Consider the following 12,790-nt stretch of genomic DNA (forward strand, 5'->3'; position numbering starts at 1 on the left):
CTTGATGATACAAAATCATAGCTTTTATTTCTACAGAGAAATTGGTCTTTTGGTGTTGGAAAATGCTGTTTTCTGTGAGAAAATACTACTACTTACAAAAAATACCATGGGCAAATTTTACAGAAAACAAAGTCTAAACAGTTAATAGTCTTCAAAAATGGCACAGATTTTGAAAAGGGGAGAAAATTGAAAAAAAAAAGGTCATTGTTTCTTTTTGAGAGTAAACTTAATGCACAATGATATCCTAATTCTGAATATGTATCAGGAATTGAGTGAAGCTACTGTTAACATTCCTATTTCTTCCTCTTCTTCTAAATTATCAAAAACATGACTACTTCTCATGGGACCAAAACTGCTCTGCCACAGCTGCTTCAATGTGAACAAAGCCTCCCTATCACAACGTCTTATCAAGGGAAATCTTGGATGACAGGACTGTGCTTCAGGTAATTCTGCCCTGGCAGCCAAAACCCAGCCCTACTCTGTTCAAAGGTGATGATGAAAGCCCCCACCAAACAGGTCTTTGGAGAAATTGAGTGAAAATGCTTGCAGCTGCTGGTGACTTTAAAGAGAATTTTTGTTCTCATTGTAAAGACTAGCAACTCTAATTGGATTTTATTGCGTGTATTTTATATTCTGTATATCTCGCTTGCAGCATGGATAATTTATATTTATAATTCTAAAAAAAAAAACAAAATTAAAAGATAGGTATACTGCTCATAATACTGTTAAGTGTACTGATATTTGCTTACGGGAATTTACTGGTATAGATAATGAAATGAAATAAAATTGTAAAACTCCAATTATTTTAAATCACTTGAGAGGTCTGGAAAAGTGGTGTTTCTAACTGCATCGTGAAGTTCCAAAAGCAATGTTGAAGCTTATTACTGCATTTACTTGAGTTGAATGCTCGCCTTTTTTTTTTTTTTGGTGAAATGACCTTGCCAAAATTGGGGTGTGCATTAGATTTGCATAATACAATAATCTAACTGCTGAGCCAAAACAAAAAAGGTGCTTCAGGACCTACATCTGGAGCTCCTATTTGAGGGACCTCATCTCTAATTTAATGGCCATGGCTCAATCTATGCAATCTTAGGATTTGTAGTTTGGTGAGACATCAGCATTCTTTGGCAGAAAAGACTCAAGACTTTGCAGAACTATAACTGACATGATTCCATAACATTGAGTCAAGGTAACTAAAGTGGATTCATTCTACAGAATAGATGCACACCAAGTTTTTCGTTTCTACTGCTGGAAGCTTTGGTGTTATAACACTGTTATTTTTAAAGAAGGGATTGTAAGCAGGCAGCAACTATAATGTACATCTTTTTTGGCCAAACTACAAAGAGCACACTTTTTGCCACTGCGCATTACATTTGACAGAAAATACATTTTTGTTTTGGGACTTTGAAATTTGAGGTGCGCATTAGATTAGATGTCACATTAGACTCAAGGAAATGCAGGTAATTTGTCGATGGAGTACTATTTATTGTGTCTGGCACAGTTGCTCATGGTATACCGATCATGTGTTAGAAACAAATGATAATGGTAGAATAAGTCTAAATGGCTTCACATAAATCCCTTCCAGTTTAACCGCAGATGGAAAAAAAGTTTAAGTGCTTTGGCCATCTGCCTTTTATTTTTACTAGCTGCCTGTTACTTCCCTCTGTTTCCCTTTGTTTTATTCTACAGAAACCTGTAAAATGGTAAAGTGGCATAAGGGAGATAAAATTCTAATCAGTTACAGTATTTTACCCATCACTTTATCTTTGGTTATATCAATAAAATATCTAGATTTCTGGAACATTTTTGACCCACCACTGCTATCCTGAGTCAGCAGAGTTCCTTGCAGAGATATTGTGTTAGGTTTCAGCCACAATCTATTAAATATTTACAATTGTTCACAAGCAGTCTGTTTTAAAGTGAACTTTGCAGACCAAAATTATTATTCCTATTTTTATGCAATCATTTATCATTTGTGGTAAAACAAAATGGAGAAACCACAGATATATTCCTGTATTTCACCTAAATGTAATTGGTCTGTGCCCTCTTGAGCCTCATTTAATATCTTTATAGAGTATTACAAATACTCAGTTCCAGTCTAAATATGGGACATGATGGAGTTAGGATTAAACATGGGACCAGGGGTCTCAGAACAAAAGAGAAATGTGAGTGAGTTTTGCAGAAAACCAACATATTTAGCAAAGTTTTGAAAATGTATAACAAAGCAGCTAACAAAACCATGCTGCATGGCACAAGTGTATTCTTGCAGTAAAGTCACTAACCATTCCAGAGTTTTATTGGAATTATACAACCAACATAGATTCAGCAGTTAAGAGCTCCTACCTGGGCACTGGATGAAAGACCATTCAAAATTTTTCTCTTTGGGACAGAGATTGTTGTCAAGAACCATTTCAGTAGAATGCAATCCACTCAGCTTCACTGGTCCTCTTGAAGACCCTTCCACACAATGGCCTTTGCCTGTGTTACTGGGATCATTGCACCATCCACAACCAGGGTGTTCCAAACACTGTGCACAAGTCCTTAACCCAGAGCAGTTTTGAGCTGTAACACAGAGATAATAAGCCACATCTTTTAAAAAAACTGAGTATCTATGAGACTTCTCTAGTACAGATAAAGATATGAGGGCTTAAATACACCATACATTGCTTTCATATAAACAAGGAAAAACGTGAATTATTCTTGCAGGCATTTAAATAAAGTACAATTTGTCCAACAATGTTTTGATCATTCCCTCTGTGCTGTTGCGCGCTGGGCTCCTATAAAAGACTATAAACAGGACTTAATTTCTGTGAGCCCAACGGAATGCCAGGGTTGCCTCAGAGAGAGGTTTTTTGGGATTTTCCTGAAAAGATGGGCTTCAAAGTCTTTAAAGATGCAACAAAATCTTTATTACTGAACAAATAACAAGGCTTCAATGATTGGATTCAAAGTTTTCTTAATAAACTGTTGGCTTTCATGATCTTGCCCCAAGGGCAGGCAACTATTCCTTACTGTTGGGAAAATCCCTGACCTCTACCCTGGACAATCTGTCTTCTCTTCTGTTGGCGTGGGGCCCCTACACCCGGTCCAATCTGCTTTATGGTTGCTGCAAAGGGCCCTTACCGAACAGAGACCTTTGCAGAACTTCCAGGAGGAGAAAGATGTTCACTTCCCAGTGATGGCTGGCTGAAGCGCTGTGGGACTGGATCCCTAGCAAGAAAGCTGTGAGGCTGTAAGTTCCTCAGCAAACTATAAAGTCTCCAGCAAAGGCTGCGCTGAGACTGTATATCCCTGGCCAAGCTATGGGGCTATTTCTCCCCGGCCAAGCTGTAAATGATGAAGCCTTTTACAGGAGGTCCTGGTTTAAGTCCTGTAAGAAAGACTTCTCTGTGTGGACTGACCTAAAATGGCTCCTATTCCCTCCAAAACCCAAAAGGGGGGCAGAACTAGGGAACCTAATGATAATTGACAGGTCATTGACCCAATAACTGCAAAGTAAGGAAAGCCATCTAACTGCAAATGCATAGAACTTTGAAAAACATGCAACACTCAACAAATAGCAAGATAAGCTGGAGCTCCTGGTACAGCCGTACCAGAACACCCTCTGAAATATCAAATGGCCATAATCTAAATATGCTAGACATCTATATCCTTTTATAAGCAGAATAAAAAAAATTAAACAAAATGACCAACAAACATTAAAAAAACCACAACAATAAAACAGAACAGATTAATTAAAATGAATGCTATAAGGGGTATAAAAAGCAAAATAATGTTGCATGAACATGTCTTTGGAGGCTACTCTGGAACTAGACAAATTTTGTTTATAGGTAGAAATGTGAAAGCCTGGGAAAACATTTAAATCTATTTCCCCAAAAAATTTCCTTCTCCTAAAAATCCTGATAGTAGAACATTTTGCCATCATTGCCAAAATGATAGGAGTATGTCTTTCTATTCACCAGGCCTTCCAATCACATTTCTACAGAACATCTTTTCGAGAACGTCAGACAGTGACTACTTAAGAATCAGATTGATATAAAATGGACTGAGCTTGAAATTTTGAATCTAACCATAATGATTGCTTATTCCAGGAATGTTCTTTCAGTTTCTGTCAAATGTGGCATATCTCTACTATGTGACCTGTTGTCTTTTTAAAAAATATCTAGAGAGTGATTCCCACATTATTTCCTTACAACATAGTGGTTTCTGTTAATTGTGGTGGTGTGTGTTTATTTTGTTTTTTAACTAGACCAGCACTTCTGGTTAGCCTTTGGGATCTTGTTAGACTCTTCAGCGTTCATGCTGCAGAACAATGCCAGAAACGTCTATGTGCTCAAAGGCACTCCAAATCAGAATTCCTACAATAAATTTAAGTTTGTTTACCTGTCAAATCCCATGATTTTCAAGTTCACATCATTATTTTATGCAGCAATCCTATGTGCAAAAATACCCTACTTCTGAATGCATATTTACAGCATTGCACTATAGGAACAGGCATCATTGTGAACATATGCAATTGAGTTAAAATTCTCAAAATTCTTCAGTCAAAAGCATGTTTACTCAACAGTAAATGTGACTGTCTATTCATGCCACATAAGATTGCATGGAACATAGAGATCTACTATGTCACAGTAGTATTTGATACAGCATTGTAGGATTTTTCACATATGGCTATTCACACTATTTCAAGGTAAACAGTAATTGAAAGATCATAACCAGTCTTCACTTATGAGATATTGTGCTGAATCCTTTCATCCAACTGTCAGTAAACAGAAGCTCTAGAAAATTTGACAGCCTCTGGCAAAAACAAATAACAATAAACTACAGTAACATCCTGGTAAGCGAGGATGTTCTGGATGAGCAGAATACTATGCCAAAGGGTATGCTAGATTATGAGAGGCTGAAGCAAGAATGGAATGTATTTGGCTCTTAAAGCTTCTTCTATCTCCATTAAGAGCAGCAACTCTTCATGACACAAGGAAGGAGAAATTAGAGTTGAAGCATGGGGGAAGACTACTGAATTTCCTATATGTAGAGAATGTGTGGAATGTGACACAAACCACCGCTTCCTTCTTATACACAGTGTAACTAAATGTTTCAATGCAGGGTGTTTAGTCCATATGCTTTAATATGATTTGATTTAAGAGGTATATAATAACTGGATTATTATCCTAGCAAACAAGACTAGTAGTGTTTCCTCCCTGATTCCCTTCTACTCACTGATGGATCAAAAGTTTAAGAGAAACTGGAATACTGAAAATTACACTATGAAGAAAATGTGTAAATGTATTTTTTGGGATAGATCAGGTAGAACAATGGATAGAATTGCCTTTTAGTGGCTACTAAGGTTGCTAGTTCACAGGGCTTGGCCCTGAATCTGCAATATTTGTGCACCATCTCCAAGTAGAAGATAAAAGTATAAACTCTCCCATTTTTGTGGGTTCAGCTCCAGGCAAGAAAAAAAAAAGTTGTGTGCAAATTCTGAGCTAAACTAGCAGAATAACCACTTGCTGCAGTTGAAAACATGCAAATGTGAGTAGATCAATGGGTACCGCTTCGGTGGGAAGGTAACGGTGCTCCTTGCAGTCATACCGGCCACATGACCTAGGAGGTATCTACGGACAACGCCAGCTCTTCAGCTTAGAAATGGAGATGAGCACCACACCTGAGTCGGACACGACTGGACTTAATTTTAGGGAAAAACCTTTACCTTTACCTACAGTCTGGAACTCTTCATTGATTAGTTGCAGTAACTTGCAAAGATTCTCCAAGGAGTCTACGTATTTTATTTTCTTAACTTCTCCCTTTCCCTCTCAAGCAAAGACACACCAAGGCTCACTCTCTGCTCTGTTATACATTCAGCTTCTGACTATATGAAAGTACGCTAAAGGTTCTTAATTTCATCTCTCTCAGTAAATAAGGAGCAATGCCCACGTTTCACCTTAATTTGGAAATCGCCCCTTCACTCATATTTATCAGTGGAAAAAAGCCACCTGCAATATGTGACCTGTAGTCTGTTTATATTTATCTTATAGATTGTGTAAGCGTGGTTGAGGAAGAAGTCTAAAACAAGTTTATCTGAATACATATATTTAAAATTTGTCCTTATTTTTACTGTGCCAAAATAAGAAGGGGGTGCCTTAAGAAATTCTCATATATTCTTAAAATTTGTTGTGGAATTATTTTCTCCCTTAAGCTATATATACCATAGCTAAGTGCCATATCACCTAGTAGCCCAGCACAATGACTAGGCTAGGTGAATGTTCCTCATGTCATCTGGTGCAGATGACTGGATGCTACCTGGTGCAAATGACCAGAATCCCACCACCGCTACCACTACCACCTGTGCCAGAAGAGTATAATGTTTGAAGCAGTTAGCTACAATTGCTTCTTGCTTCCTGGAGTCTATCCATAGCTTGGTAGCTGACGGTTCACAGACCTGCACAACTCCATATGAGTAAAACCAACCATATGAGTCTCCAGAAGGGACTTGTTGCCAAAAGAAACTGGCCTCCCAGAATTTTTCGAACTAGTTATAAAAACATCTAGAATCTCTAGTGACAAATACTATTCTCGTTACTGCCTCTAATGTAACATTCTTTAGAGAAGACAGTTCAGACAGGAAAGTATCTTCCTCAAGGAGTGATTTCCCACCCATCTTGCTTCTTCGTAGCTTTCTTGCCTTGGGGGTTTAAGGATGGCTTTGCTCTTTCCTGGATGATGACAGGGGCCATATGTTCTTGAAGTGTGAGTTGTCTAAAATGAATTGTAGTTATAACTTATTCTCTTTGAGAGATTACAATGGGGTTTCAGTGAGAGAGGAAACATGGAGTTTTCTTTTAGGATATGTTGGTAGTATTTGTATATATTACATTATATTACCATTTTATTTCCATACAGACCAACAGCAATTGTTACATGTTCCTGATTTGCATTTTATTGTTTCATCTCTTAATATAAAGGCTTAGTACTCATCCACTAATAACATTAATTAGTTTATCGGGATTTCGGTAACTTTATATGAATATAGGTTTGCTTATTTTATTTTTATGCTTATTTTATTTTTTATGACATTTTATTTTTATTTGTTTTTGTTGAATTACTATTTTGCCTTTCTAGCAAAATGAGATTCAAGACAACCTATAATAATTTTTTAAAATGTAATTAAAACATTAATTTTAATAAGTATAAATGGAATTTAATATCACTATTATTAAACATATAATTAAAGACTATTAAAACTCTTAGAATATATTCAAAGCATCATTTCAGTGAAAGATTTAAAAGATTAAATCACACACAACTTACACACACACACACTACTGCTTCATAACAGAAAATCAAAAGGCTGCCTAAATAAAAATGTCTTCATATGCCAGCGAAAAGTAAGTAGGGAGAGAGTCAAGAGGGCTCTTATGGAAAGGTGTTCCAGTCTGGCAAGAGCAAAGAGAAAGCTCTCTCCAAAGTCCTCATCAACCATGTTTGTTAAGATGGTGGCACTGAGAAAAAGCTCTCCCACAAAGTTCTTAATGCTCATGCCGGCTTATATAAGAAGATGTAATCTTTCACATAGTCTGAACCCAAGCCACTTAGGCTTTTTTGAATACTTCCCAGAAATAGCCAGACTCGGTCAACGGTCTGGCTGAAGTTTCTGAACAGTTTCCAAAGGCAAACCCATTTAGGGTATATTATAATAATTTAAACAGGATGTAATCAAAGCCTGCTGTAAGAGAAAGGTATGTCCCAAAAAATCTAATTGTCTTTCATAAGTAACATGATGTTACTTCGGTCTGAACCAGCTGAACTTAATCTACAAATGTACTACTAATGAAATCTTCAATGGCAATATGTGTGTGTGTTATACATTTCATATGTTATGGCAATGTTATATTGTCATGCATTATCAACTTATGTGTTCTTATCAGTTAAAGTACTGTAATTTAAACTGGTGCCATTTTCTCATAAACTATCTTTGAGCATGGTATACTAATGGGAAACTGTGGTATATATTAAACAGTCTATTCCTATTTAATATATGAGGCTATACAAAGGCGGTTGCAGCGACATTTGCTTTTTTGAAGTCTTTTATTTCAGTGTTTCCATTTGTGATTACAGATTCTTTCTGGGTTACCTTGCATCAGCTTGTTTTATAGAAATGATTTCATTATACTGAGAAGCACAGTACAGGGTTCTTTTGAAGACAGGTCTTAAGATTTCTTATTCAAATGCACATTCAAAGAACAATTTGCCATTTCAGTCAGAGAAACATTACTGTTGTTGAACCTAGATTTATCTTGCCATTACCGATGTTAAGAGACCATAACGCCCTCAGAACAGCAGAGATACTAAACCACTGTTAAGAAACAAGATACTATAGAATGGTAATATCCTGTCCTGCTATTAAATGTATGCATTTAAAAATTACTGGTGCTGTAGAGTTAAAATTCACTCCTTGAAAAGAAGAACTATGGCATTAACTACATACTTCTTGGCACTCATCCATTTTTTCCATTATACTGAACTGCTCTTTGGAATACTAATATATCTGATGAATGAGAATATTACTGAATATAGAATTCTGCTAGAATAAATTATGAAATCTAATCTGTGATAGTATTTTGTATAGATAAAATCATACTTTTGAAAAAAAATTACATTAAATATATTATGGAAAACAATAAAAATTTAAATTAACAGTTAAGTATTACTAAGATCATTTATTTTCTTTGGATGTCTGATGAACTGGAGGATATCTTCATATGTATGTACCCAATGCTTTCTTTAATACTGAAGAGAGTGCATTCCTACAGTTATATGTTGAGAGAAATAAGGTTGAACATTATGAAAACCATCCTCTGCATGGCTATCAGCCTCCTCACAGTAGACTTAAATCAAGGAAAAGCTTCATGAGAACCACCACTCCTCTTAATGTTTCCCCAGTAACAGCAAGAGTATCTATTTGGGCAGTTAAACCAGGAAATCCCAAATAGATGGCCCCCATGAGGGTCTGCCTCCAGGGCAAACCAAGAATGAGCAACTTGAAAGTCCCAGAACAGACTTAGAAGTGGAGTGGGCGGAAAAAAAGACAACCTGGCAAAATGGCAGTACCTAGAAGACTCCTCCACCTTGTGAAACTTGTGGAGCAGAACAAACAACTCTACATATGTATGCTTGTCCAAAATACCCTGCCTCATGCACAATGCAGTCGCTGTTGCCTATTTCTGGTCAAAATTATTTAACCACTTGTGTTACCTTTATTTTTTATCAGTTTTATACTTATTTACCCAATGCTTTTGACACAAAATAAATATGTTGCACTGTATTGTATTAATGATTGTTTCATATGGTTGGCGTATGTTTGTGGTAGCAGTACTCCTGATGAGAAAAAACAAAAACACATTCAATCCAGAAAGTATTTGGTTTGGCTTTACAATGAAGTTGATGTGTTGCATTTTCAGCTTTGACTGCAAACCATGACATATTAGTCCCAGAATTTGCAGTCTTTGGGGGTTGTGCTATAATTAATCTAACTGTAGTTAGAAGAAAGCCAGCTAGTTCTCTTGGTGTTAGCTTTAATTGGTGTGTATGTTTGGAAACTTTTAATATTAAAAAGATGCTCCATGAGGAATTACCAAAAAGAAATGTTTTATTAGTCAGAAGTGTCCATAAAAATAAGAAATGATAAAGAAAATGATGAAAATACAATAATTTTTTAGGGAGGGGGGAGAGAATTTGCAATTTCTCAGTTAAAACAAAATATATTTTTATTTTAAATGGACTTAAAACAGTTTTTTAAGGTATTTATAAGATAATAACGATGATAAAATGACAAATACAACACACCACAACTAAAATACCACCTCCAACAGATCATTAACTTTCAAACTCCTGCCAATGGAAAAAGATTAGAGAGAGGGAGCCAACTTCCCACTGAAAGAAATTTCTCAGTCTGGGAGCAGTCACCAAAAGGCTCCCTCTCATGTCCTCACCGGACATGCCTGTGATGCTGGTGAAAGTGTGAAAAGGGGATCTCAAAAATCAGGCAATCTCAAATGGGGACATTTGGTTTTCTGATAGTCTGCTCTCGACATATAGGGCTTTAGAGGTCATAACAAGTACTCTGAACTGTATCTGGAAACACATTGGGAGTCTGCTTTGGCAGGGAAGTTACATGCTTTTTGTAACCAGCCTCAATCAGCAGTTTGGCAACAACATTTCAGAATTTTGAACAGTTTCCAAAAGCAGCTCCATGTAAACTGAGTTATAACAGTCTAAACAGGGTGTAATCAGTGTGCCCTCATGGCCAGATTTGCATCTCAGCGATGAGATGCTACTGTCAAACACATCTGGAGGGCATTTTGTCCTAGCCTGCATCATGGAATGTGCAGGCTCTTGCATACCCCAAATAGCCATTTCCATGCAGGCCAATGTAACAGCAACAAGCTCAATAAAATATCATCTCATCTGCAGAATCTTCCCAAAACCAGCCTACAAAGCCAGCCATTCTCAAACTGGAACTCTCCAGCTGTTTTGGCCTCCAACTCCCAGAAGCCCTAGCCAGCTTTTTCAATGGTAAGGAATTCTGGGGATTGGGAACCCAAATGACCACAGTTTAAAGATACCTGTACTAAGACATACTAGTCATGGGACCTTAGCCAACTGGAGGGAGGGGGTCCAAAACCAAGGGATGGGAGAATGGAAAGGAGTATCTTCAAAAGGAGCATGACTAGCAGGCTGGCTCAGCGGCACCCTACCCCAGGTGTCACTTGTATGCTTCCAATTTCTCACCACATTCACACTTTTACTAACTGCTACAATTAACAATGTTAATTTAATTTAATTACTTACGAGAACAGGTGGTTGTCTGCCACTCTAGACACTGTCCATATGGAAAGGAGATTATGTAGGCGTTTGAGTCAACACATCGTTTTGTGCTACTACACCACATGCACTCCATGCCACTGCTTGTGCAGTTGGAACAGGTTGTCCTTAAAGAACATGGTTTCTTACATGGTCTGGCATTTTGATTTGGACTAACTGAAAAAAAGAGAACAATAACAAAAAAGGAGAAAATCAGTATACTTCCTAAATTGCTTTATAATATTTCGGCATGCATGTTTCAACAGAAAGAAGTTCTCTTTCCCAGATTCAAATATGCTTTCAGCTACACTGGCTCATTTTTCTGTCTTGTTTTTTAACAACACAGAATGATAGACAGTTTTTCCTACACAACAAATGTGAGATGTAAGCTAACCATTATTCTACTTTTATTCAGTTATTAGTATATGTGATATCCCAAGTCCAAAAGTCAATTCAGTTAAATGTAGAATCATTGTAAAACATGACTGAATATATTTTAATAGGTGTTGTAATCCGTGACCTTCTGGTTCTACCACATTTGTTAAACAGTGCATAAACAATAGTTATTTACTTCACTGGTGATATATTCTCCCTTAAACTGTGTGCATTTTGTCTATGGCTATGATTTGTCAAGTGAACATCTGCCCCCTGGCGTATATATTTGCAGTCAGTGCAAATGCAATGAGAAAACAAAAAAAGAAGTAATATATAAAATCAGCATTTTTTTCACAGCAGAGTGCATTCTGTCTTCCTCAGTAGCGTGTGTTGTCCATAAAAGCAAAATATATCACCAGAACAACTATGAGGCAGATGTATATATGTTATTATTGGATAACATATAACTGTGAAGCAGGAGAACTGTCTAGTTTCCAGTTACATATAGCAAAGAGAAATGTATATAACACCAATGTATATATAGCACCCTGCTTTTCAAAAGATGCTTCAATAATATGGCTTTCAGTAGTCTGCACTAGCCAAATGTGACATGTTGTTATTAGGCTTTATACATTGCATCCATTATTATTGAGAAAAAAGTAATTCATAGAAGCCATGTTTTATGCCATCTATTTTGCAGTTTCCATGGAGAACTTCACATGACAGACATACAATATGAAAACGGTAAAGACAAATAAAAACCATGTTCCATTATTTCACACAAGAATATTTAACAAAATCTTAAAACATTAATATTAACATTGGCAACACAGTGGGCTTACAGATTACATCTAGTTACATTTCAGCATTGAAAGGATTTATGGATGCACAAAAGTTCTTTTCAGCACCGTTTCGTATTATTTCTTCTTGCATGTTGATTTCAGTTTGATAATACAATGTATACAATAGTTCTCTGCTACCACAATTTCATGTGTCAATCACATTATAATTCAAAACACAAAGAATTTCTATAGATGGTGCCTTCCCACTTTGGCTTAGATATATGGAATTCAACTGTGCCTTTTCTTTCTTCTCAGATGAGAGGAGGTGATCCATTTCTCTTTGGTCATCTCCAATTTAAAGCTTTATATCAAATGACAGCTGAAAAACACAGGTCTTTCTATCAAGTTTCAAAAAGATCTTTAACAAAAGATTTTGCAAAAAAAAAAAAAACCAAGTTTGATATTGGACCCTTTTTTTGCACACAGGTTTACTTCCACGGTCAGGAAACTTGCTGCAAAAAACAATCTTCAAAGGAGTGTTTGAAAGGATAATTCTTTTTTGTCAAAGAGAAGTAATGTCCACAGTTCACAAGCAGGTTAAATGAAGTGATGGGAAACACTGCCCTCTTCTTCAGTACTGTTCAAGAAACCCCAGTTAGAAACATCTGAGAGAAAACAGGCAATGGCCACGAGAAAAGAATCTCACAATGAGACTTTCCATTTGCTTTTGTTTTGTTTGTTTTTAATGAAGCATATAATTCTGCATCGAGATT

The 12,790-nt window shown here is 36.5% G+C and overlaps 1 protein-coding gene across 1 annotated transcript in view; it reads right to left on the reverse strand.

The window, feature by feature from the left end:
* Positions 1-12,790, reverse strand: part of ATRNL1 (attractin like 1) — a 678,126-nt gene that overhangs the window by 484,215 nt on the left and 181,121 nt on the right. The window contains exons 17-18 of the mRNA XM_060768490.2: positions 10,849-11,037; positions 2,344-2,562 (exon numbers count right to left, since the gene is read on the reverse strand). Of these exons, the coding sequence (XP_060624473.2) occupies positions 2,344-2,562; positions 10,849-11,037 (408 nt within the window). The remainder of the gene's footprint in view (positions 1-2,343; positions 2,563-10,848; positions 11,038-12,790) is intronic.

This window comes from Anolis sagrei, chromosome 3, assembly GCF_037176765.1.
Source record: "Anolis sagrei isolate rAnoSag1 chromosome 3, rAnoSag1.mat, whole genome shotgun sequence".
Classification (NCBI taxonomy): Eukaryota; Metazoa; Chordata; class Lepidosauria; order Squamata; family Dactyloidae; genus Anolis; species Anolis sagrei.